At 40.7% G+C, this 27,955-nt stretch overlaps 2 protein-coding genes across 2 annotated transcripts; both read left to right on the top strand.

The window, feature by feature from the left end:
• The first annotated feature begins 948 nt into the window (after positions 1-948).
• On the top strand, positions 949-18,827 carry LOC117552924 (interferon-induced, double-stranded RNA-activated protein kinase-like). Its single transcript, XM_034226612.1, is given in 17 exon segments — positions 949-962; positions 8,903-9,092; positions 9,219-9,292; positions 9,370-9,516; positions 9,624-9,756; positions 10,677-10,741; positions 11,053-11,143; positions 11,289-11,338; positions 11,435-11,522; positions 11,661-11,695; positions 11,785-11,904; positions 11,996-12,136; positions 15,633-15,837; positions 16,578-16,712; positions 17,681-17,779; positions 17,943-18,005; positions 18,282-18,827. Coding segments are annotated over 17 exon segments (1,776 nt in total). The 3' UTR covers positions 18,408-18,827.
• An 894-nt stretch (positions 18,828-19,721) lies between these two features.
• LOC117553328 (interferon-induced, double-stranded RNA-activated protein kinase-like) lies at positions 19,722-27,808 on the top strand. The gene is made up of 16 exons (XM_034227215.1): positions 19,722-20,003; positions 20,810-20,933; positions 21,054-21,187; positions 21,326-21,458; positions 22,092-22,159; positions 22,830-22,920; positions 23,049-23,098; positions 23,187-23,274; positions 24,773-24,831; positions 24,922-25,041; positions 25,142-25,282; positions 25,467-25,671; positions 25,977-26,126; positions 26,292-26,393; positions 26,686-26,748; positions 27,366-27,808. The coding sequence occupies exons 1-16, from the start codon at positions 19,897-19,899 to the stop codon at positions 27,489-27,491; spliced, it is 1,761 nt and encodes a 586-aa protein (XP_034083106.1). The 5' UTR covers positions 19,722-19,896; the 3' UTR covers positions 27,492-27,808.
• The last annotated feature ends 147 nt before the right edge of the window (positions 27,809-27,955 follow it).

The following is a 27,955-nucleotide window of genomic DNA, read 5'->3' on the forward strand; positions in this document are numbered from 1 at the left end:
CTCCACGTGTTTGATTGTTCTGACACATTTCAAGGGCTCTAATATCATCATGATTTGAGATGTAGCAGGAATGGTTATGTGGACTCATCCCTAGGACCAATGTGTGTGAAAGGGGTCTTTATGTGGGTATTTCGTGCAATAAGTAGCACGTTCCTTTTATGTTGTTTACATGTTAAACTTGAACGTCATAGGTCAGAGGCTATTATCACAATCAACTACCTAGCATACTATCGAGGTCCCGGTGACCTTTTTTCAGTGCTAAGTAAACTGTATTGAGTTGTTGTGTTAGCTGCATGTACTGAAATGTTCTCCATGGTTGGAGAATTGTCACTACTACCAAGATGGTAACTTGGTCAAGTCAGCATTGTAAAGCTCCCACCAGGATTTGAACCTGGCATTTCTATAATTAATTACAATTACACACATATTAGTTTAGGAAAAGCTGCACCTATGCTCCACCAAATTATTTCACACTGGCCCAAGTAGGTTCCTTAGAGTTGCACATTAAAAATCAAAGCCTTGCCAATAAAAGTGTTAACATTACAATCGCACACACACATTTAAGCACCATCTATATATGTGTCATTCGGCTGACATGACTACATTCATGTAACAAGAAACTTTCCAAACCTGCCTAACCTGTGCCCAACCCCACAGCCAGGTACTGGGCATGGCCGTTGTGGCTGTGGCAAAAGTCATATACTGAGACAGTGGGTGCATAAACCAACAATAAACCCTGTGTGTAAGGGATTGTGTCAGCGGTCTTGTGTAAGTTAGGTTAAAAGGTATTGTGTAAGATAGGGTGTGTAAGTTAGGTTCAAATGTCTTGTGTAAGTTAGGTTAAAACATTTTTTACGAGTGGTGCCAAGTTTGGGGTTTTTGGTGTATTTATAAAACAGTGACATTCAATAAATCAATGGACATTAATTTAAGAGTAAAGTATGTAGGATGGCAGATGTCAGGTTAGAATAAATGCAATGAGATGTAGGCTATAACGAAATAAAATATCTAAACATAATAAACAAACGATCAAATCCAAAACGTCAATGTAGCCTACCTAAATCAGGTGCCACACACATTTAATATATAATAAATATACATATAACAGTGTAGGTGTTGTTTTTGGCTGGATTCATGTATCAGTATTGTCAAGCCACGTAACGTTATGACGTTTACTGTAAAACGAGGAAATCGAAACTCAGCTGTATCCAAAGTCAGCTGAATCAAAGCATCAAGGATATTATGCAGGATACATACTGCAGCAAGAATAGAACAAAAATGGGAAACCAAAGAGCTACTGTGAGAGGTGTACTTCGATCTTATCGTTTTATGTAATTTAGGATCGAATTCTGACATAATTTAAGATGGAAAGTGTAAGTGCTGTTTCCAGACTGAATGAGTACGCAGAGAAAAAAAAGCTTTTACTTCAATATGAGGATCTTGGCTATGGTGGCCCAGACCGCAATAAACAGTAAGTTTAATAACATTTCTGTTACCCGTGAGTTATGCTTAAGTCTTCCTGTGTAGCTATATTATTCTGTCGGAACGGTAGTGGTTCAATATCAAGGTTATTGGACTTCTCAAAGAAAAAAAACTCCTTAAAGAGGGTGCGTTCACACCTGTCTTGTATAGTCCGGTTGAATCGAACCCTGGTGCGTTTAGCCGCTTGGTGCAGTTCATATGGGTCGGTGTGAACACAATCCGAGACCTCTTAAGTGAACTAAACAACCGGACTCTGGTCCGCTAAAATAGGTGGTCTCGGAGCGCTTGCTTGCGAACTCTGGAGCGGTTCATTGCTGGTCTGAACGCAGTCCGCACCAAAACATAGGTAGCGTAGTATTTACGTGTCACAAGAACGCGGATTTCAATCATGAGAGACGTGATGTATGAAATACATGTTTAATACCGGACACGTGGTATAGAAAATTATGATGACAGATTACAACAATGAATCAACTGATGTTTGGAGATTAGGCCCCGGTTTGTAGGATAATCATTCGGGAGGGGAAAACCGCTCCGATGAACCCCCCGGGGTCTAGACACTGGTGGTGGTGATAATGGTTCGGTCTGGTCTGGAGGAAGAAGGATTAGCTTGGCCCTGAATTAGGAGACAGGAGGCGAAGGGGTGGAGGCGGGTTGTGCGTTGACACCTGAAATGACAACTGACAGAGAGGGAAGAGCAGATTTAAAGGGTTTAGCAGGTGCAATGATTGCTAGCTGGGGAGTACCGCCCCTGATTACTTAATGGGAGAGGAGCTTGCAGTGACGTGTAACACCAGGGGTATGGTCTTCCTTCTTGAACTAAGCTTCATTTCAATCATGAGACGTGATGTATGAAATACATGTTTAATACCGGACACGTGGTATAGAAAATTATGATGACAGATTACAACAATGAATCAACTGATGTTTGGAGATTAGGCCCCGGTTTGTAGGATAATCATTCGGGAGGGGAAAACCGCTCCGATGAACCCCCAAAGAGAAGAGAAGTGAGAAGTGCTGAGATGTGAAGCATTTCTTACCTTGCTGGCTGATGAGGAGCTCTGTGGATGAAATGAGATAACACGGGGACATGATGAGATGTCGGAATAACTGTAGGGTTAATGTGAACGCCAACCATGCTTAGCGCCTGCATGTTGGATTAGACGATGCTGGCCGCAACCTGCACGCGCAGGGTTAAACATGACGCTGACCCACCGGCCGCAACCTGCACGCGCAGGGTTAAACATGACGCTGACCCGCTGGCCGCAACCTGTACACACAGGGTTAAACGAAATGCTGACCCATAGGCCGCAACCTGTACACCCAGGGTTAAACAAATGCTGACCCATAGGCCGCAACCTGCACACACAGGGTTAAACAAATGCTGACCCATAGGCCGCAACCTGCACACACAGGGTTAAACAAATGCTGACCCATAGGCCGCAACCTGCACACGCAGGGTTAAACAAATGCTAAACCATAGGCCGCAACCTGTACACACAGGGTTAAACATGACACTGACCTACTCGCCCTGCACGTGCAGGGTTTAAACATAATGCGGACCCACTGGCCGCAACCTGCGCGGCAGGATTCAATACGAGCGAACCTGAAGGTCACGACGATATGAAGTGTTTGACATGAACACGGTGACACGTAAATATGCTGACTTGCTAAGACCACCACCAGTTGTATGTATAAATACCGTTTAGTGTTCGGACCTTGGATAGCCAGCACGCACGGATGTCCGGGCGAATGTGGGATATGAAGGCGGAGGAGGACCACCGTCCGAGTTGGCAGGGAGGAGGGAGATATGCCTTGAATGGCTGCACCTGTCTGAACGAAAGCCCTGATATGCTATTAGACGCCACCACCAGTTATATGCATATTTACCATAGGTAAACTGAAGAGATCTTGATTGGCGGCACGAGCCGATGTCCGGTGAAGAGGGAGATGTAGACGATATAATGCCCGAGAGCTGTTAGCTTGAGTACGGTGATGCATGAATATCGTAACCTGGTTTACCACGAGCCAAGTGAGCATGAACCCGAGAATATGAATGAAGTGCAGGATGCACGCAGAAAAGACGTACACTTAGTTAAATACTGAGACATGACCCATGATATAGTATATCTTCATTAGCTTTAAGTGTGCCGGGATGAGTCATAGATGCTGATGAGCTGATTGAGTGATTAAGACTGTCTTCTATCATCTGAAGTGAGGATGATGAAGGGACGCTAGTGTTAGATGCAGCAAGTGTGATAATAAATGTGTAGAAATAGTGGAAATCTGAATGATCTCATGCAGATATCCCCCCCAAAACGGAGGATGTGCAGTGCACGTCCTTAAGTCGGGGAAAACACGGTCGTCGTGAGGCCGGCGGATGCTACGTCCAGGAAACGGGAGATGATGCGTGCCGAAGAATCCGCATGCAAAGTACGGTTGCCCGGTGAGGAAGAGCAACTGTCGTTGAAGACGTTTATGTGGATGCACGCAGTTGGTTAGAGGAACGATAATACCATGAGCTTGATGTGATGGCTAGGAACTCCGGTGTGAGACTGGGCCTGTAGTTCCTCATGATTAGGAACGCTGTGCTCCTGGAGGAGTCTCTTCTGTTTCTTCTTGTTTCTTCTTCTCTTTTCCCAGTTGAGCAGAGTTGTAGTTTAGTAATGTTGTATTTGAACGCTAGATGCGTGAAGGCAACGCATTAGGAGATCTCCCTGAGCAGTGGGTGATTTGAACTGGGGAGAGACGCTATTAATATTATTACCTGAATAGCCGGTGCACGCGTAGTTTCTCCTACTTGACTTAAGGCTGAAAGAGTTCTGCTGAACGATGATGGGAACATTAAAGCGCGTCGTAATATCTGCTTTGAAGAGCCAGCCTTGGCCTGCACGCTATTAGATTACATTATCTCCGTGCGTAGAAAGGGGGGAACATTGACCTTGTCATCGAGATTGCCCTGAGCATTTACCGAATCGTATTAAATAATCTGTCGACAGGCTGTAAACAGGAAAGCTGAAATTGAAACTAATAAATATTCAGTTACCTCTAATCATTAACCCAGTTTGTATAATGTAGTTACTCTGTGTGTTGCTGCTAGCATACATAACATCTGACGTGGGAACGTTACTCGTGAATGGAGCTACGGAGCTGCTAGAAAGACAGTGGAACCCGGTGCATTCCTCCGTCTGGATGTAGAGCACTTTTGCTAAATGTTTAGACAAAGTGCTCGTGTTACGCCCTTACATGATAAACTCTATTGCACTTTGGCAACGAGCATTCTCCACATCGAAGAGGGTGAAGTTTAACCACGCCTCGGAGCGCGTTCTCTCCGCCACCTTCGCAGTGTACTCCGCTGCATGTAGCAGCTGTGTGTGTAAACTGCCCCGCCCCGTCGCGATGGGGGAGAGAGATCTCATCTGATCGAAAATACATCATAGGCGCATTTGTTTGTCCTTTGCATATTAGAACGAGTTGTGACACTAGACTGCGATATAATGTTTTTGTAGCAATAAACATGACGTATATTTATAAATGTCTCCGGTACTGATAAGAAGACCAATAACGTTGGAGCTTACGCACGTAAACAAACTGCTGACGTCACAATGAATCGACGACTGAATTAGTTGCAACTAATTTGGTAATCGATTTGATCGATTAGTCGATTTAGTTGTTGCACCCTTAGTCGCTGCAACTCTGACTACTTTTAAATCCAGGCTGAAGACTTTCTTTTGTCGCTGCTTTTAATTGAACTATTCATATCTTAGACTGCACTGTAACTTTGATCCATGTACTTTTTCTTTTAATGTTTATTTTATTAGCTTCCTTTTAAGTGACTGATTTTAAATGCCATTTCTTACTGTCTTTCATTTTTTAAAGCAATTTGAATTGCCTTGTATTGAAAAGTGCTATATAAATAAACTTGCCTTGCTGCCCAGGAGATGTTGTTGTCGCAGATCTAGCCGTTGGTGCACCAAGAAACGGAATATTCTTAGTGGCGAAGAAAAAGAGAAAACCGATCATTTAGTCAATAATCATTAAATTAATATTGGGAGTGAATTCCTAATTTATTTAGTATCTGGTCGTGTCATAAACAGGATAATGTGCAGCGACTTGTCCATTGAGGAAAAGAAGCCCTACGAACGCCATTCATTTCAGGAAACGCTGTGTTGAAGCTTGAACCTGCGTTTAGTTACTGAGCATTGTAATGAGTAATTACCCGACTGCATTAGTAATGCAAGTAATACGTTACTGAAGCTCCATACGGTAGCACGTTACCCCCAACACTGCCTGAAGCTCACCTTAACCCTGACTAGTGGTAGCAATGCCCTGCCTGCCTGCCTGCAGGAGGGGTTGTAGTTGAAGCCAGAATGGGTAAAACTCCGCATGTGATGAGGACCCGTTCCGCGTGAAGCCGGAAGCGCTGCATTAGGCGGCCCTGATGCCAGTGATGCCTTCTCAAGAGACTGAAGCGTACGTCAGTTGTTTGCGTGAAGTAGCCATTCCCATTAGGCCGGAGGAGCTTCCATGGAGCCAGATTTCCTTGTCTTTTCCTCCCGCGTCCGGGCTTGCGGGACGGCCGGCTGGGGAACGCAGCCTGTAGCTTAATCCGCGATACTGCGGAGCTGATGATAAATGCCTGGAGCTGGAACGAAGCCCTCAGCTGGGCCGAAGCCCTGCTGCTGCTTGGCTTAACCATGAACACAGTGACGCGTACACTTGTGCGTTGACACCTGAAATGACAAGTGACAGAGAGGGAAGAGCAGATTTAAAGGGTTTAGCAGGTGCAATGATTGCTAGCTGGGGAGTACCGCCCCTGATTACTTAATGGGAGAGGAGCTTGCAGTGACGTGTAACACCAGGGGTATGGTCTTCCTTCTTGAATTTGCGCTAAACTTCATGTCTGCAAAAATCTTTAGCGAAAGAGTCTTTCAAGACATCCGCGGTTGGTTGTTTAGTTAAAGAGTGAAGCAGAATGTTGAACAGTGTCGTGTAAAGTAAAAATTCTCCGTCAGCTAGGCCTACATAAAAGTAAGAACACCTGTCGTCGGTGAAACGCCCCTCCTTACTGCAGAACGTCTCTCATTATATGTGTTATAATGTTTTTTAACGGACGTTGTCTGATTATATAATCTGTCTGTTGATCTCCAGATTAACAGCAGCATGAGATTAACCTGCCGAAAGTGCCGATGCTCCATGGCGGAGGCTTCGGTAGAAATTGCCAGGATTTGCGTTTTTACCCCCTTAATGTCTGACCAATGGTTGAACGGCATTTCCGTGCATATGACTTGTGTTTAAAGTTTATAGTCCGTTTGAGTTTTGCCCATGTGAACGCAAACCGAACCTTCTGAAAAATGAAACAATGTAACAAACTGTCGTCTGGTGCGCACCAGAAAACGGACTATTAGGTGTGAATGCACTACGTTTGGGTTGGTCTACATTGGTAAAATCACCGCCATATAGATAGAATAACATCTTGAGACTTTTGAAAGTGCCATATGTTTATCCGGGGCCGTTTGGAAGTAAATCTGTGTGTCATCGGCATATGTGTGGAAGTTGATGTTATGGCTCCTCAGTTTGTCCCAGGGGCAACATGTAAATTAAAAAGAGCAGTAGGCCTATATAAGGACGTATACAGTATACATAATATGTTTTTATATATATTTGTAATTGACTGTATTTCCCTGGAGTAATTTTCCTGATAGTAGCCAATTCAATTTAGATCATTTTAAAGCAGTCGCCCATATTTGTTATGGGGTTTAAAGGAGTATAGAGTAAATTAGGCATAAATGATTGCTCACAATTTACAACATGGATGGTTAGAGGCTTACTACTATAGTGTGCAGAATCAATGATTGAATGCACCCCAACCCCACAAACATTATTTCAGGTCTGCCTGAATAACATAATTTTTGACAATTGCTCTACAGCAGGGGTGCCCACACTTTTTGGGCTGGTGAGCTACTTTTGAAATGACCAGCTCACCGAGGTCTACCAACCAAAAATAAAATCCCAAATTGCAAGGGTTGCTGAATAACACGTTTTATGTATACATGGGATAACTACAATAGGGCTGCAACAAACGACTAATTTGATAATCGATTAATCTATCGATTAATGAAACGACTAATCGACTATTCGGACTATTACTGTATGCCTTGCACAATTTCTCAAACCCTCTTATTTAGCCATCAACTTTTAGATTTAGCTTGAGGTTGTTTTAGGCATGTGGAAACTAACAATGAAGACAATAAAGATGAATACTTGATTCAAAAATACATATATTATTAAATTAACAAATTGTGAACAAAACTAACATTGCTTTTTATTTAATTTATTTTTTATTTTATTTAATTAAATAAATAATATTTCACATCAAAAGAAACAACAATGTTTTAACAAATCGTATTAAATAATCTGATGACAGATCTGTAAACAGAATAGCTGAAACTTTAACAAAATAAAGAGTAAATCTGTTACCTCTATCATTAACCCATGTTTGAATCATTGAGTTAACTGCGTGTGTTGCTGCTAGCATACATAACACCTGACGTGGAAACGTTACTCGTGGATGGGGCTGCAGAGCTGCTAGAAAGACAGTCGAACCCGGTGCATTCCTCCGTCTGAATGTGGAGCACTTTTGCTAAATGTTTAGACACATTGCTCGTGTTACCGCCCTCACATGCTGAACTCTCTTGGCAACGAGCATTGTCCACCTCAAGACGGGTAACATTTAACCACACCTTGGAGCGCTTCTCTCCGCCATCTCCTCCGTGTGTTGCTGCTTGTAGCAGCCGCGTGTGTGTAAACTGCCCCGCCCCCTCGCGCACAGACTGGGGAGAGAGATCTCGTCTCGATTGGAAAGATCGAAAATACACCGACATTTGTTTGTCTTTTTGCATGTTAGAAACGAGTTGGCGACACTAAGACTGCGAGATAATGTTTGTGTAGCAATAATACATGACCTCTCTCTTTCTCAACTCGCTACTCGGAGGGAAGTCGCTGTCATATGCCTTGTGAACACTCCGATAATGCCTCTCCACGTTACCTTTCTTTGGCAGAGCGACGCTTGCTTTACAAATAAGGCAAATAACCTTTGAATGTGACATCACAAAACAATATTCTTCCTCCCATTCTGGGTGGAAGTGGTATGTCTTTAGCTTCTTGCTCGGTCCCGCACTCATTTTGTTGTTTGTCTCTTGTTTGTCTCTTTAACTTAATTTGAGTTTTCCCGGCACTTGACTGATTTTGTATCGCTTTGCATTCTGGGTTAACAGACTGGAAAGCGATAGGTCGCTTTTTCTGTCAATCAAGTAAACTCCTGAATTAAGTGGCAGGGAGGCCAAGGGAGGAGGGATCAAAACCTGTTTTGTCTATTTTAACGGAACAGGATTTTTTTTTTATGAATGACTCGCGATCTACCAGCATTGCCCCCGCGGTCGACAGGTCGCCCGCGGTCGACGTACTGGGCACCTCTGCTCTACAGATTCACCCAGAGGGTAGTCCTGAATGGTAAAGACTATCCTGAAGGTGTGGGGAAGACGAAAAAGGAAGCCAAGCAAGATGCTGCTAAAAATGCCCTGAGAGACTTGTCAGAGGGCGCACATCAGGTATGAGTTGCGACAGTAATATTTTCCGTCCTCTATTTTTAACAAGCCCTTACTATTAAAGGTAAAATACCAATCATAGGCCTAAACATCTGCTGTAGGGTGTGACATACTTTTTTTGTTCTCCAGACTACAGTTGAGAATTACAACCCTACATCAGCTCAACAATAGCAGGAACCAAATCAAAATGATTCTGATATCTGGTGAGTAAATCACAAAGCCAGTGCAATGTTTTATTTTCATGTCTTCATCTGTGTTAAATGTCTCTTGTTTATTACAGTAATAAGACAAGAAGCCTCAGTGTCAACTCTCAGGACAACAGCTCTGAACAGAATTTCATTGGATTGGTTGACCACTACTGTCAGAAAAAAAAACACTGCCCTTCATTCATCGAAGACAGAAGACGCGGACCAGACCATAAGCTTCAGTAAGTATGAACCTGAACTTCTGTAACCTGAATAGACAATAAAGTCACTCTATGCTAACTCTTCATTGATTTCCTGTTCTAAACAACATTTTTTTTTTAAAACACAGATTTTTCTACAGATTAACAATCAACGGCAAGGAGTATCCTGTGGCTGAGGGAAGGACTAACAAGGAAGCCAAACAAAATGCAGCTAAACTGGCCTGGTTTGCCCTTCAAGAGCAGTCAGACTGGGACAGCAAGGTATTTTATATTGTGTACTTCTTTAAATCCTCAAAAATCCTCAATTGAAGTGTAATAGGTCTACTCCACAATATAATATTATATATATTATAAAATAGTTTAATACAACAGTGATTGCAAGGTGTACTTAACTGGCAGCTAAGGGTAGTTAAGCAGAAAAGTAGTGGTTTAATTTCCCTAAAGCTGCATTCACAATTTTCTCTTTGCTCACCGTGAAGTTGGGCACAGATCTTTGCAGTGAAAACTGTTAGTTAAGTTTATTTTATACGGCTGTCATCAGGTTGGTTGTGTGTCAAAAGGTTTACAGTAAATTAGGTTATAGTTTAAATCATTTTAACTTTGTGCGCATCGCTGAAAACTATTTACGGGTGGTGCCCGATGCCGAGGGGAACTCTTCCTCCTGGTGGGGCGGCACTACCCTTATTGGTACTAACGGAACTAAAGAACCAAAGTACCAGGGAAAGTCCCGCGGTGTGAATGCGGCTATAGAAACACAACGGCAACATCAGTGCAGAGCCTTTTTACTGCTGGTGCTGTGAAAGCAGCCTAATGCTCTCAGAGACCATATACAAGTCAGCCCTTTACATTAAACATACAAGCAAGGCATTTCATTTTATGTACTTCACCATGAAATATACACTGAATTGACAGTTTATTAGGTTCACACAGATACAATGAATGAATCCTAACACAGTTATAGTAAGGTACACCTACTAAACTGGCACGCAAGGGTAGTTTATATTTCCTGGTGCTTTAGTCAGCCGCTGTACAGCTTTTATTTTTAAAAAACCTTTGCATAAAACAATCAAGCAAGACATTTTTTTTTTCTGCTAGAGGAATTACATTTTATTTTATTTTTTCAAGGCAATGGCCTTTTTCCCCCAAGATGATGTTTAACACACCTTTTCCTTGCATTTCAGGTGTCTGTCAGATCAACACTGTCGGAGGATGGTGCACCGCCATCATCATCATCATCAACTCCACTGTAAGGCACTTTGACTTCTCAGCAGGGAGAGACAAAGTGGGGCCTTTGTCCTGCAATGTCTGAAAAATATTTAAGTTTGGAATAGTTTAACTTTTTGCGGCGAAACACAGCTAGAAAGTACCTGCAGCGCATCCTCTGATGTGTCGTTCTAAATTACTAAGAATGTATTCTCGCCTGAATCACGTGAATTGGAAATAAACAAAGAAAAAATGGAGGATACATGTTGGAATTTGGTGGTATTGTGTGATTAGAGCGGAACATGATATAACAGAGAAAAAGCTGTACTCATGTCTATCCTTGTATTCCCCTAGGCAGTCCCATGAGGCATCATCACAAAGCACGTCAGCGAGTACAAGTTGCTCAATCAAATTCACAGATACATCCAACCCTTCCAGAGCCCAGGTATGTTTTCTCAGAATTGTAAAAGCAAATCAGACAGTTGGGAAAATCACATTAAATAATTTGATGTGATCTTTCAACAGGGCTTCAAATATATCATCTTATAGAACATGCTACATTCTAACAATTACCTGCTTTTTTTGTGTAGATGCCCTTAGGGTCTGAAAATGGTGCACCATCCAGGTTGTCGACTTCACTGTAAGGCACTTATTTAGCCTATTATTGAATCACTATTGAGTGTATAGCTTATTGCTTAAAAAAGTTGTACCAATACCTCTCATTATGTTCCTCTAGGAAGTCTCTTGAATCATCACAAAGCATGTCCTCGGGTACGAGTGGCTCTGAAATATTCACAGATTCATCAAACTCTTCCAATGATCAGGTATTATTAGCTATATTCTAAATACTCTATATGTGGAGAGGGCAACAGAATATTTGTGTGATTATTAAAGAGAATACAACGTCATAATCAGAGCACAGTTCAAAATGTTGAATCTATGTCTTTATCTTATCCTTTAAGCATGCTGTCAAAAAGAAGACATCCACCCCTTCAAGGTATATTCTGTCAAAATAAATCTCTCTGCCAATTATTGATCTACCATCAAGAACCCTTTTTTCCTAAATAATAGTGATGATCTCGACAGGTTTACTTCAGACTTTGATCCCATTGAGTATCTTGGCTTTGGAGGCTACGGTTCGGTTTACAAAGCAAGGCGTAAACTAGAGGAGAAGTATTATGCTGTAAAGATTGTAAGCAGTGACGAGTAAGTATGCAGTAAGTTTCAACTTTGCATTATGCAGTATGTATGTAAATATTTTGTTTACTGATTCCATGGTTGTTCTCCTTTGGATCAGGAAAGCTTTTCGAGAGGTGGGGACATTATCAGACCTCCTCCACCATAATGTCATCAGATACTTCAATTGTTGGATCGAGGATACAAGATACCAAGACGACATTTCAGCTGGAAGCTCAGCTGGTGGTTACAGCGGTGCCCAGTAATGTCCACGTCCTAACCTTAAACAGGCGATATATATATATATATATATATTAGTGTTGTCACGATACCAACATTTTGGTTTCGATACCGATACCAAGTCAAGAATTGCGATTCCGATTCTTTTTCGATACTTTTCTTAAAAAAAGGGAAACAGTCTTAAATGTAATTAATTATTGTGCTTTATTTCACACCAGAACCATAACCATAACACAAACTTTTAAACAATGAGAACAATAAACAAAATAAATGACAATAATTCGTATTAAATCAAATTAAGCATCATCTCAAACAACTTTTTTGTTTTATAAAATATATATATTTTTTATATTTGATTAACATTTAATAGTACAGTAATATAAATAATTATTGACAAAATGTATATTGCAGATGTTAGCCACATTGGTAAGTTAGCTAAAAAGATAGCCATATTAGACAGTTATCAGTGCTTAGCCAAGTTCATGATGTGTTGGCTCCCTTGGTTTGCAGGGATCTAAAACATGTCTCACAGACAGGCCTCGTGGTGTCCGTAGGCTTGCCCTCACTGTCAGAGATATAGCTAAAATACTTCCAAATTTCGCTTATGGCGTCTTTGTTGTCAACAAGCCGAGGCGCAGCGGCAGTTGCACTCCCACTTGCTGCCATGCTTCTCGTTTTCTCACATGCTCTGGCAGCTAGCGCGTGGCCGCGTGCACGAGAGAGGGGAGGGACTTAGAACGTGCTTGAGAGGGGCGGGACTGCAGGGCAGGCACGCAGTGTTGCCAACTTGGCGATTTTCTCGTTAAATTTGGCGGATTTCCAAACCCTCCGGCGATTTATTTGTGTCAAAAGCGACTAACGACTAATCTAGCGATTTATAATGGTGTTATTAGCGACTTTTCTGGTGTTTGGAGACTCACATTGTTCTGCAGTTAACGAGCCGCGGGTGCTGCCGTGAGCCCCGCCTCCCTCCCATAGTACTCACAGGCGCTCAGACTGACAGTTGCCTGGCCGCAGCAGAGCTGCTGCTGCAGTCAGAGCAGAGAGGAGACAACCACACTCCCCCGCGTCGAGACTGCAAATGAATTGCGCATGCGCCAACTGCCAAGCCGTCCTGGTTTTGAGCGGGATTTAAATGTTGAATGTAAATGTTTCTTCACTCACTTTCACACTATAATAAATAACTGCCTTTGCTTTGCTTTGCCTCACACAGCCTCAGTCACTCAATCACCTCGTCCACTGTGTGTGCCTCTCTGTGACAAGCTAAACATCATGGCAGTCTAAATTGTATTCTCAAAAATACAGAAAGGAGTGGGAATAAAACCCTGAGTATAAAGGATGGTTGAAGCCATTTATTGGAGATGACACACGGGCATACTGCCAAACTGTCTTGTTAAAACCCCAAAACATACTCAAAAGGCAAAGAGATTTCTAATCTACTGTCGTCTGGATTTAACTCCGGTGGTTTCAAGTTTTGATCCTTGAAGGGTTGGGAACGTTTTTTGCCTACAGCCGCCATTACATGATATGCAAATTAGGCGATGACGTCATTTAGCGACTTCTGGCGACTTTTCGCACAGCCAATAGCTACTTTCCTTACTATGGAGTTGGCAACACTGCAGGCACGGCTGCAGTGCAGGGAGTGGAAGCAGAGCGCTGAACACACACGGCTCTTATTAAAACGGCGCTTTCTCACCGGAGTACTTTTCCCCGTCATTCTTAAAGTACCGATACTAATGAAACGGTGGAATCGTACCGTTTTTAACGGCAGGGTATCACGGTACCTTTCAAGTATCGGTACACCGTGCAACACTAATATATATATATATATATATAGCATTTAAAACATATATTTCATTCAGAGTCAGGGCCAGGAATACCTGAACACAGCTCTCGACATGGGGATGGTTGAGCCGACGGCTAGCTGCTAATGGTGCTAACATTATTAGCAGTACAAACTACGGCAAAGGTGCTGACAGAGCTAACGGTACCATTAAGGCCCTGACACACCAGGCCGAAATCGGCCGTTTTCATTAGTCGGACGACGAAGCGTGCCCTGTCGCCCAAACTCAATTTGGTGTGTCCCGCACCGTCGGCCGTGACACGCGTTATTTGGCCTTTCATGAATCGGCCGTGCGTCGGCCACAGGCAGTTGGACAGAGAAATCACTCTGATTGGCTGTTCAGCTAGCGAATCAGTGCATGAGAAGCGAAACGGTTGCTTGAGAATGTCTTCAACAAGCAACACTCCAATGGCTGATAGCTCCAGTGCCGCACAAAACATGTTTTCGATGGACGAGAGTGAAAATTGAACGTACACGCTATTTGTTGTTTGTTTATATCACGTAGTCTGTTCTTCTTCTCTGTCTTCCGGTTGTTGCCTCTTTTGAATGATGAATACACACTACCGCCGCCTGCTGGAAAGGAGAGTTATTGCCACTCACGCATGCGCAATTCGTACGTGCTCGGCTGAAGTCTATTACCTCATTCACACCAACGGTGTTTCAGGGCCGGTTCGGAGCTGGAGCTTGAAAAGCACCGGCTTTTCCTGTTCACACCGCAGCGGACCAGCCTCTTAGCTCCGGAATCCGGTTCATTTCGAGCACCAAAAAATTGTCCGGCCAGAGCAAAAGCACCACATACGTCACGCTTACGTCGAGGCGGGGGCAGGGGCGGGATCAACTCCTGAACAACAACAAAAAGCCGGCGTTTTATCCAGTTTGTACACAACGATGGAGAAACTTCAGAAGCAGCAGTGGTCCACTGAAGAGACCAGCTACCTACTGGGAATCTGGTCTTCCGAAGAGGTACAGAGGAAGCTGGAGCACAATCGGCCATTGTTGTAGTTGTCTGTGTCAGCTGTGAGGGGTTTCCGCGCGCTTTGACTTTATGAAGCAGGCACGCAAACGGTTACGTCATGACGCAAACGATGACGCAATGACGCAGCACCAGTTGGACTCTGGGCAGTGTGAAAAGAGCCGGAGCTAAACCGAAGAACCGGTTCTGAACCTGAAAAGCTCGAGCACGGAGCTTGAACCGGAGTTGCGTTGGTGTGAATGAGGTATTTGTGGTGTGTTCCAGTGCGACACATGGCCAAGACGCAGGAGAACACGCCGACGCAACAGTCTGTGTCGGCGTCGGCATCGGCGAGTTCTCTGGTGACTGCTTGGTGTGTCAGGGCCTTAAGAGGGAAACTGGAGGATGGGTGTAACACTTCCATGTTAGGACTGTATGGTTGGGAGTGGGACGCCTTTATCAGAGGATACATAAGTCCATAGATAACAGGTACTAACAGGCACTCGTAGCTATCCAAGCAATAAACCAAAGAACAGAGAAGCTCGGATTACAACACACAGAGAAGAGACCTTACATTGCTCATTACTATATCTTATCATTTCAAATAGTATTTTACTGCTATATTCAATATTCTGAATTTTGTATAGGCCTATATAACATTCAACTCTACCTTTTAAGTCAGAGGAGAGTATTTTTATAAAAAAAATTCTTCTGTCTTTCTAGGTCTACAGATGATCCATCTGTAAAGTTCCTTTATATTCAGATGGAGTTATGCAAAACGAAAACACTTAAGGAATGGATTGATGAGAAGAACACTCAGTCTCCGCAAGACACAAAGAGAAGACAAGAAAGTCTAAGCATTGCTCAGCAAATAGTCAGTGGAGTTGAATATATTCACTCAAGGGGGCACATCCACAGAGACCTAAAGGTGAGACCAGACTGCAGTGTAACAGAATAATTGGTAGAATAACAAGCCATTATTAGGTGACCAAAATGTCAGAATAAACCAGGCCCTAAAGCATATGCTGCTGTAAATGGGGTCATAATTTACTAAATGAACATCATTCTGTGTTGAAGAAGACTTCAAACTAGCAATCTAATCCATAAAGTCATCAGAAATATATTTACTGAGGTAGTACATCAATGCGAAGCAGGCCCATTTTTCTATGAACTTCTATACAATCAGACCTCTCTCGGAAACCAGTGATCCTTGTGCAGTCCAGTCATAAAGATACTAGGGTACTAGGTTTGCCTCTCAACAACAATAACACCATGATTATTTTAAAACTGTTAGGCAAGATCCTCCCCCGAAATGCTCGAAGCACAAGACATTATTTTTGCTAGAAGCTTCAGTTCACCTAATATTACATGTGAATAGTCATTTAAATTAGAATGAGAATAAAAGTAATACAATCTTTTACTCTCTGCTTTGATAAGGGAAAAATCTATCAGACAGCAAAATGCAACAAGAATTATAAAGAATGTTGAGGGGATCATTCATGATTAGCAGAAGCCTAAAGATATCTTATCAAATTGAACCCTCTTCTGAATGTGACCCACATGTGGTTAAAGATATAATGCTGGTTTAGCCCTTAAGTACTGTTTTTCAAGCTTCTAATTTTCTTCCTCATGTGTTCATTTGTTTCAATTGTTTTTCTTTCTGTGAAGCCTGACAACATCCTGTTTGGACTGGATGATAAAGAAGTGAAGATTGGTGACTTTGGTCTGGTCACCAGAGATGATGACGCTTTGATGGACAGAACAGAGAACATAGGAACCGAATCTTACATGGCCCCTGAACAAGTGAGATGATCTATTCTGGCAACAACTCTTAATTCTTCTATATTCATTTTAACAAATATGTCCTTCGACTGGTTTTAATTAGGTGGACTAATTATGTTCAACTATACCTTTAGTAACTATTACTATATATGCCTAGCACAATAGAGCGGTGCAGGAAAGACTACTAAAACCTGCAAATTAGTTATTTGAACATGTCAAAGATTCCTGAAATCAGGTCTGTGGTTAACACAAACTGAAAATATGTTTACGTTTTGTTCTACGACAGAAAATACATCAGTAATTTCCCCACTGGTGAAGGTTGAAAGCTTGTATGTGTCATAGAGATGGTGGTTGCTAAAAAGTGACTACATAAACTACTAGACTTTATCACGCCGACATGAGTCCTCCTTCAGCTAAGCGGAGGTGACACTAAGCAAAAATCACATTGCTTTTGTTGAGGAAGCCCTTGCGATGCTCACATTTGGATGGGCCTATGAAAATAAAACATCACTGCACCACTCTATGCTCTATTGTTTATTTAGCCCAGTCAAAACTTTTCTTACTGTTGGCAGTGAGAGCTGTACAATGAAAAATCTGAATCAGAATACCTTTATTCATCCCACAGAGGGGAAATGTACATTTGTTACAGCAGGTAAAGAGCCAAAGGTAGCTCAATATGAATAAAGAAGTCATTCATAAAAATATGAAAGATAAAGTAGAAATTACACATCTTACTAAATATGAATCCAGTACCAGTGACAGTTTTGAGATAGCAGCCAGTTGATAGTATTAAAGGTGAAAGTAAAATATGTAAGAACTTTATTGCCAATACAACAAACTGTGAATTAAGTGTGTCGACAAACATAGCCATGAAACAGAACCTGAAGCCAAAACTTAATTTACTTCACTAGCATGACTTGCTAATCTTTCCCTATGAGTTATATTAGTATAACATCAGGCAATTCTGTGTTTTTATTATTTCACAAAAGGTGGGGAAGACATATGATCGAAAAGTGGACATATTTGCTCTGGGGTTGATATACTTGGAACTCCTGTGGAAAGTCTCTTCTGGCCATGAAAGAGGAGAGGTGAAGTATACAAACAAAGACTTGCCGCAAGAATGTTACCATAATTTGTCAGCTTTTCTCTTCTTGTATTTATATGCAACATTCAACTCAATTGTTGAATTATTTGTTTGATTCAGGCTAACTAATATGTTCTTTCATCCTTTTATCACTGCATGAATACCAGGTTTTCACAAATGCAAGAAAACAGATTCTCCCGACAGACTTTTCACAGGCCTTCCAAGAAGAGGTATTACAATGTTCTTATTATCAATTCTTATCTGCAGTAAATTAGTTCCCACATGAGGCAGTACTTTTTTAGACAGGTTTGCCCCGTTACAACAGCTGTCCATCTCTATAGCTGGGGGAGTTAAACAGAACTGCTGCTGTTTATACTAATAACAAGCAGAACAAATAAAAGTATTTGACAAGATATCAATCTCAGTTTTTTTGTTTGAAATGTTGTAGCATGGCAACACAATAGTGTTTGTGCACAGATCTCAGTTAAAGGTGTTGTTTTTTGCAGAACCTAATCATCAAGAAAATGCTGCATGAGAAGCCAGAGGTGCGACCTAAAGCAAGTGATCTGAAGGCACAGCTGGACAAGTTGGCTCAGACAGAAAATGAGCCTCAGAAAAGGGCAACTGTGTGATTATCACAATGAATTGTGATAACAGTTTAACAGTCAAAGATTGGAATGTAAAATCCAATTTTATCATGATTTCAAAAAGTAACTCACATATGTATCTGTCCAGCTGTTTTAGATAATCATGTGCTGGTAATTTCTGTGTCCACAGTTGACATTTTATTCAATGCTGGGGATGGTCAAATGTATGCATTACATCTTTTGTTTTCTACTAAATATGTTAAGTTTGAAAATAAAATAATGGCAAAAGAAATATGACTTACAAATGTCATGCATCTGCATACATGTACAAGCACACACACTCACACGCAATTCTTGTAGACTGTATGGTAGGTGTCTGTTTATTTAATCGTGGACATCCGTATAATTAACAAAGCTCACTTTTGAAGTTGAAAAGCGGGAATTAAACATTGCAACAAAACAAAATGGACATGGTAAGTGTTTTTTTAATTTGTTTGTTTAAAGGGAGGAATACATTTGGTCCATGGTGATTCATGACGAGGCAATAACATAAAACACTGGTGGCAATGTAACAAACAGGTAGACCCACATTTTATTAGTATATCTTACAGTAAAATATCCTTCAAAAATATGTCATCTAATAACATCAACACCTAACTGAGTTAGCCAAAACAAACAGCAGCTTTTTTTTGGTATTATATCTTATAATCTTTCACAATCTGATTGCCCTGTTGAACTGTATTTACTTTTAACAAATAATCATCTCCTGGTTAATTACTTTGATGTACAAATACCACCATCTATAATATATTTGTCATTTGGCTGACATGACTACATTCATGTAACAACAATAAACTTTCCAAACCTGCCTAACCTACTGTGCCCAACCCAACCCCGCAGCCAGACACTGCCGTTGCCGTTGTGGCTGTGGCAAAAGTCATATACTGAGACATTGGGTGCATAAACCAAAAATAAACCCTTTATGCAAGGGATGCCCCTTTTTTAAAGTATACCTGTGATATTGTATGCACACCACTGTTCCTGAACGAAACTTTTTTGAGCGATTTTGTCAGCCTTCTTTCACATGTGTAAGTTAGTTAAAATATGTGTATGGGTGGTGGTGGCCAGTTGGAAGTATGTAGAAAAGCAGATGTCAGGTTAAAACAAATGCAAGTAGATCATGAAAAAAATATCTAAACATAAATACCAAACGATCAAATCTAAAACGTCAATGGTCTAAAACAGGTGCAACACAAATGTGTTAACTATAACAATGTAAGATTTGTTTTTTGTCTGGATTCATTTATCAGTAGGCTATTGTCAAGCCACGTAACGTTATGACGTTTACTGTAGACGAGGAAATCGAAACTCAGTTGTATCCAAAGTCAGCTGAATCGAAGCTGCAAGGATATAAGCAGGATACATACCGCAGCAAAAATTGAACAAAAATGGGGAATCAAAGAACTGCTGTGAGCGGTGTACTTCGATGTTATCGTTTTATGTAATTTAGGATCGAATTTTGACTTAATTTAAGATGGAAAGTGGAAATGATGTTGACAAACTGAACAAGTACGCGGAGGGAAAAAAATGGTTACTTGAATATGAGGTCCTTGGCTCTGTTGGCCCAGACCACAATAAAACGTAAGTTTATAACATTCCTGTTACCCGTGAGTTTTGCTTAAGCCTTCCTGTGTAGGCTACAGTAGCTATATTATTCTGTCGGAAGACTCGGAACGGAGTGGGAGTGGTTCAATATCAATGTTGTTGGACTTCTCACAGAAAAACAGCTTAATGGTTAATACATACACTTAAAGAATAATTAAACTACTTTTTGGTTGGTCTACATTGGTAAGATAACATCAACTCAATACAGAATACAGTAAATGTAGGCCTAAAGCCCTGCATGTTCATAATACAGTAGCTCACACTTTTCACTCACACAGTGATCGGTCATTTCTGGGTGATTACTTCCTCATATGTAACTTTTGTTTATAACGAATGGCATAAATTAACTTATTCCTTATTAAATAATCGCCAATGAAGTAGACATTATTTGACTTTACTGAGCTTCTCAAGGGGTTGTTGATTTTACAATGTCCTAAGTGCAAGTAATCAACCTCTACAAGAACAATAAACAAATCATGACATATAAGGACGTTACATATACATAATGTGTTTTTTAAACACATATTTGTAACTTACTATATGTCCCTGAAGTAATTTTCCTCCTGATAGTAGCCAATTCAATTGAGATCATTTTAAAGCAGTAGCACATATCTTGTATGGGGCTTAAAGGAGTAGAGTAAGTTCATAACAATTTACAATATGGATGGTTACTAGAGGCTTACTATTATAGTGTGCAGAATCAACTGATTTAATGCATCCCAACCACACCAACATTATTTCAAATCTGCCTGAATAACAGAATTATGACAATTGCTCTACAGATTCACCCAGAGGGTAGTCCTGAATGGTAAAGTCTATCCTGAGGGTGTGGGGAAGACGAAAAAGGAAGCCAAGCAAGATGCTGCTAAAAATGCCCTGAGAGACTTGTCAGGGGGCGCACATCAGGTATGAGTTGCGACAGTAAGATTTTATTGTCCTGTTTTCTTAACAAGCCCCTATTATTAAAGGTAAAATACATGGCTTAAAATGTGCTGTAGGGTGTGACATAGCATTTGTGTTCTCAAGACTGCAGATGTCAATTACAACCCTACACCAACTCAACACAATTTCATTGGATTAATTGACAACTACTGCCGGAAAAAAAACCGCTGCCATACATTCATCGAAGAAAGAAGATGGGGACCAGCCCATGAGCCTCAGTGAGTATGAACCTGAACCTCTGTAACCTCAATAGACACTAAAGTCACTCTATGCTAACTCTTCATTGATTTCCTGTTCTAAACAACATTCAAACGTTAAAATTATGAACTAAACTCCTCCTTTTAAAAAAAACACAGATTTTCCTACAGATTAATAATCGAAGACAAGAAGTATCCTGTGGCTGAGGGAAGGACTAACAAGGAAGCCAAACAAAATGCAGCTAAACTCGCCTGGTTTGCCCTTCAAGAGCAGTCGGACTGGGACAGCAAGGTATTTTATATTGTGTCCTTCTTTAAATCCTCAAAAATCCTCAATTGAAGTTTAATAGGTCCACTCCACAATAAAATAGTTTAATACAATGGTGATAGCAAGGTGTACTTAACTGGCAGCTAAGGGTAGTTAAGCAGAAAAGTAGTGGTTTAATTTCCCTAAAGCTGCATTTACATGGTACACCATTTTCTCTTTGCTCACTGTGAAGTTGGGCACAGATCTTTGTAGTGAAAACTGTTAGTTAAGTTTATTTTATACGGCTGTCATCAGGTTGGTTGTGTGTCAAAAGGTTAGCAGTAAATTAGGTTATAGTTGAAATCGTTTTAACTTTGAGCGCATCGCTCAAAACAATTTACGGGTGGTGCCCGATGCAGAGGGGAACTCTTCCTCCTGGTGGGGCGGCACTACCCTTTCCATAGAAACGCAACTGCAATATCAGTGCAGAGCCTTTTTACTGCTGGTTCTGTGAAAGCAGCCTAATGCTCTCAGAGACCATATACAAGTCAGCCCTTTACATTAAACATACAAGCAAGGCATTTCATTTTTTCTGTTTGATGGATTTAATGTATTGTATAGCCTCTTTTCTTCTGATAATGTCTAATGTTATGTCAAACACCCTCTCTTTCATTTTAGTTGTCCGTCAGATCAACAGTGTCTGAAGGTGGTGCACCGCCTGTGTTGTCAACGCCATCAACTCCCCTGTAAAGCACTTACTCTGAATTCACACCTGGGAGTGGCAAAGTGCTGACTGTGGCAAGCGTTCATGCGTAAAGCTGCGCGTACCGCTCCAACCTCAGCTTTTTTTTAATTTGCGGCAATGTGCGGCCACACAAAAGTTGGGGATAGTTTAACTTTTTGCGGGCTAGTGTGGCTGGAATGTTCCGGCAGAAAACCCTAATGCGTTGATCTAAAACAAAATGGAGGATGCATTTTCAGTTCACATCGGAATTATTTGTCCGGCAGTGGCTCAGGGGCTTGGACTGTGGAGAGGGTCCCAGTTCCCCTCCTGGGCCATGCTGTGGTCCCCTTGAGCAAGGCATTGGACTTCCCCCCCCACTCCCCATTGCTCCCCGGGCGCTCTACAATCCTAGTTCTTTGATGGGTTGAATGCAGAGGTGAAATGTAACTTTGTGTGCTGTGTGCATGTATGTGTGACTATTAAATATGGTTTCATCCTCCTCTTCTATATCCATTAGTGACACATGACAGAAATAAATAGCCTCACCCCCGCAGAAACATTTAGTTATTGCTGCAAGAGGCACTTCGCTGCTCCCCTGTATGAATTTTGCATTATTGCCATTGGTATGAAAGCAGAACATGGAGTGAAATACCAAGAAGGCTTTACTCATGTCTGTCCTTGTATTCCCCTAGGGGTTCGTATGAGGCATCGTCACAAAGAACGTCAACAAGTACAAGTCCCTCAATAACATTCGAAGATTCAACAAACCCTTCCCAAGCTCAGGTCTGTTTTCCCGGCATCTGACCGTGGTGACATTAAATAATAAACATGATATTGAAAAGGGCTCCAAGAGGTACATTATTTGATTTGGAACATGCTACATTCTAACAATTATCTTTTTTTTTGTATAGATGCCCTTAGAGTCTGAAAGTGATACCCCAACCAGGTTGTCAAATTCACTGTAAGGCACTTATTTATCCTATTATTGAAACAGATTGTATAGCTTAACGTGGGAAAGCTGTAACAATGCCTCTCATTATGTTCCTTAGAGAGTCTATTTCATCGTCACAAAGCATGTCCACGGGTACAAGTGGCTCTGGAATATTCACAGATTCATCAAACTCTTCCAAGGATCAGGTATGTTCTTTATACCACAATCTTTTTTGATTAGATTTTATTATATCTCTTACAAGACAGATATAACAAGTTAAACAGCCATACATTACAAAACTAATGCTGGAACACATGCATGCACATGGCCTTGCATCAGTACATGGTTTTCATCCAAAACATATATATTTTGTTGTTATTATTTATTTTGGTTAATTGTTTAACACTGTTTAGCTGGAGTTAGAGCTACATCTATGTTCAATATCTCAGAGTGTATTTTCCAAGTACATCCCAGAGGGCCTTAACAGCTGAGAATAGAGGACCATAACAAATTTACAAGGGTGCACACCTCCACTCAAAACTATGGCAGCATAAGCCTGAGAGGGTTTGATTCATCCTTTTAAGTGTAAAGTGGGTGATGTATACTCTGCAGTACAACACATTTGGACAGTGATACTGAGTTCCAAAGGTTTTCCCGCTTGCTTCTTTGTACTTCTACCCCACTACATCCAGAGGTGTCAGGGTTGGGGGTTATCAGGACCCAAACGCAGAATGAGGAGAAGAGGTGCAAAGTATAACAAAAAGCTAGCTTTATTTAACAAAAGCTGTTGACAATGAACAAACAAGAAAAAACCTAAAATCCATAAACCAGTAGCACGAGGAAACATCCAGGCAAAAACCCGACAGGGACAAACATGGAGGTGCAAGGAAGACAACGACCGGACATGGAGCAAAGGGGAAAACAAGACTAAATACACAGAAGGGTAATCACAGGACAAGACACAGCTGGGCAGGGGAGGCAGAAACACAAGGGCAACAGGTGAACACAATGAGACAATCAGACACAGGAGGGTAAACACAGGAAGGAAGACCAGACACAGGGAGAAAATAAATTCAAAATAAGACCAGAAACTAAACACACAAAACTAAAATCATGACAAGAGGTAAAAGTGTACTTTTACTGCACTACATTTATGTATTACCTTTAGTTACTTTACATATTTGAATTAATAATGTGAAATTTAAACAACACTTAAATAAGACTTTAGTTACACCTGGAGTAAATTCACAAGCTACCCTGCAGTATACATTAAGTCATTACAAATTGCTTTTACCAGCTTTGATAACACTAATCAGAATCATCAGAATAATCAGAATCAGAATGCAGCAATGATTATAATTAAAACATATAATATATACTATTCTGAAATGGGCCAATGTGCACAATGAGTACTTCATGCTAATACTTTAGTACTTTTACTTGAGTAACATTTTGAATGCAGGACTTTTACTTGTAACAGAGTACTCCTACACTTTGGTAGTTTTACTTTTACTTAGGTACAAGATCATAGTACTTCTCCCACCTCTGTCAGAATCTGTGATGTGAAAAACTGTGAAAGCTGCCTACTCGATATGTGTAGAGGGCAAAATAATAACCGTGTTATTATTAAAGAGTATACAACAATGAGAGCAGGGTACCACATGTTGACTATACCAAATGTATCTTATTCTTTTGTACTCTAAGCATCCTGTCAAAGACAAGATCATAGGAAATACTGAAAATCAGACATCCACCCTTTCAAGGTATGAAAAGAACCCTCTTAAATATCTCTCCCAACAATTGTTGTACAATCAAGAACCCTTTTGCCTGAACAAAAGTGTTGATCTCGACAGGTTTACTGATGAATTTGATGTCACTGGGTGTCTTGGAAAAGGGGCCTACGGTTGTGTTTACGCAGCAAGAGACAAACTGCTGAAACAGGGTTTTGCTGTAAAGATTGTCCGCAGTAACGAGTAAGTATGCAGTAGTACAGATCAACTTTGCATTATGCAGTATCAGTATGCATGCAAATACTTTGATTACTGATTCCATTGTTGTTCTCTTTTGGATCAGGAAAGCTCTTCGAGAGGTGGGGACATTGTCAAAGCTTCTCCACTGTAACATCGTCAGATACTACACATGTTGGATGGAGGATTCAAGATACCAAGGTCACATTGCAGCTGGAAACTCAGCTGGCAGTTTCAGCTCTTCCCAGTAAGTCCAATACACTAACCTGGATCAGGCTATAGACAGCATGCAGAGCATATCTTTGATTCAAGGCTGGGCCACGACTACCTGCACATGGCTCATAAAGCATAAACATTAGCAAAACATAAAGAGAAGAAGTGACTTTATCAAAAAGAGAGCAATATTATCATGTTTCTCTCTCTTTTCTTAGGTCTATAGAGGATCCATCAGCAAAGTACCTCTATATTCAGATGGAGTTATGCAAAACAAAAACCCTTAAGAAGTGGATAAAGGAGAAGAACACTCAGTCTCTGCAAGACTCCAAGAGAAGACAAGAAAGTGTAGCCATTGCTCAGCAAATAGTCTGTGGAGTCGAATATATTCACTCCATGGGGCACATCCACAGAGACCTTAAGGTGAGACTCTGCCGTGTATATCTGAGGCAAATGTTGATATAGACTCTACCTACAATATATGGTACATAGGGTTTTCTCTTCGTGCCTTGAAATCAACTACACAAATATTAGGCTATTAATTGATCAATACAGACCAATTTATTGACCCAATACAAGCAAGCACTGCTTAGATGTAATGCTGGTTTGAACCTTAGCTACCTTTTCAAATCCATTTTGAACTCTTAGGTTCACTTTATAATGTGTTAATGCCTTTTTGTGGGCTAGGTTTCAATTATTTTACTCCTGTTTTTCTTAATAATGGTAAGCCTGAAAACATCCTGTTTGGAGTGGATGAAAAAGTGAAGATCGGCGACTTTGGTATGGTCACCAAAGATGATGATGATGATGATGATGACACCGCTTTAATGGAGAGAACTGGACTCAGAGGAACATCGACTTACATGGCTCCTGAGCAAGTGAGATGGACTGATAATAACTTTTAATAGTTCTTTATTGTTGTCTTAACAAATGTGTTCTTCTCTTTGGCTAAGGTAGGCTATACCTTTATGCCTACCACCGTTAACGATGCTCCCAAATTTCTCATCTTCATCTGTCTTTACTATTTGCAATTCTTATCACAGATAACGGGGAAGACCTATGACCGAAAAGTGGACATATTTGCTCTGGGGTTGATATACTTTGAACTCCTTTGGAAACTCTCTACTGGCCACGAAAGAGGAGTGGTGAGTCTTTCCGAAATGTGTGTGTTGTGTGTTACATTTTTCCAATTTGATAAATAACTTGCCACAACAATTTCACAATATTGTGTAGGATAATGTTTATCATGTACAAATAAATAAATATGAAATATCAGTAATAGATTACTTATCAGTATGGTGTGTAGCAAAACCAGTGTGCTATAGATAGCAGATAGGATGGAACAATATCATTTATCTTCTAATATATCTTGTTACATTTTGTATTGTATTGATTTGTTCTTTTTTATTTATCCTTTTATCACTTTATGAATACCAGGTTTGGAATGATGCCAGAAGTCAGAAGCTCCCTGAAGAGTTTTCACTGACTTTTGCCAAAGAGGTAAATTAACATATTGTTATTACAGACCTACTGTATTTCAAGTTCAAATTTGAGGTACTATTTAACTCAAGTATTTTCTTTTCATGAGACCTTTTACTTTAATATTTGGTTGCAGCTTCTCGAACATAAGGATGTGCTGATGTTTATATTAATAATTGGAATTTATTTATTTTTATATATATACCATTTTGAGGTTGTGAAAATTGGTTGAACCAAACCAATGATTTAAAGGTCTCACTTTAGAAAATAAAAAATATATCCATCAATGGTGAAAATAATCAGCAGATCAATTCATAATGAAAATACCAATTAGCCGCCTTCCTTAAAAAACATTCACTTAAATAAGAGTTTAAATGCAGAACTTGAGTAATATACTTAATGGACTGCTTTAACAGTGTGGTATTATTATTCTTTCTTTAGTAAAGGATCTGAATAGTTCATCCGACCCCCACTCATTAGGAGTCACAACAGAACGGCCGCTGTCTGTATGTAGCAGATAACTGTTTCTAGAAAATATCATTCTCGATATCAGAAATACTGTTGAGTAGTGCTTCAACAATAATGTAGACAGCATAACATTATTGGTTCAAAGATCTCAGTATAATTTTCTTTTGCAGAACGAAATCATCAAGTTAATGCTGCGTGAGAAGCCAGAAGACCGTCCTGAAGCAATTAAACTAATGGCAGAGCTGGAAAAATGGGCTCAGACACAAAATATGGATCAGGAAAGGGCTACAGTCTAATCATCTGGAGATCTCTCTGTTCGATGTCTGTCATAGGATACAATTATTTTATTTGTTATAAATATATGTAGAGAAATGGTTAAGGGATTGACTGCACTTCTCTGGCACTTTATCTGAACTTTAACAAAAAAAGGGACACTATATGCTGATTTTCAGTTTTCATATTTGTATTTTGTGCCTTTATGTGTTAACATGCTTTAATCTTGAAATATATATTTATTTTTCTCTAACTGCCTGCGTTGCAGCACCTCTTTTCACCCTCTGTCTGAAACCAGTTAACTGTGCCTTGAGAATTCTGAATAAATCACCAACAGTGACACCAGCAAACCACTCCCCCCCCCCCCCCCCCACACACCATCACACTTCCTCCTCCATGCTTCACGGTGGAACCACACATGCAGAAACCATCCGCTCACCTTCTCTGCATCTCACAAAGACACAGCGGTTGGAACCCAAAAATCTCA

Source organism: Gymnodraco acuticeps, unplaced genomic scaffold, assembly GCF_902827175.1.
Source record: "Gymnodraco acuticeps unplaced genomic scaffold, fGymAcu1.1, whole genome shotgun sequence".
Taxonomy (NCBI): domain Eukaryota; kingdom Metazoa; phylum Chordata; class Actinopteri; order Perciformes; family Bathydraconidae; genus Gymnodraco; species Gymnodraco acuticeps.

Excerpts from the sequence above, each read along its gene's own strand:
- LOC117553328 (XM_034227215.1), top strand. The coding sequence starts at position 19,897 with ATGGAAAGTGGAAATGATGTTGACAAACTGAACAAGTACGCGGAGGGA. Across the intron at positions 21,188-21,325 it reads GGACCAGCCCATGAGCCTCA|ATTTTCCTACAGATTAATAA; the intron begins GTGAGTATGAAC and ends AAAAAAACACAG. Across the intron at positions 26,127-26,291 it reads CTTACATGGCTCCTGAGCAA|ATAACGGGGAAGACCTATGA; the intron begins GTGAGATGGACT and ends TTCTTATCACAG.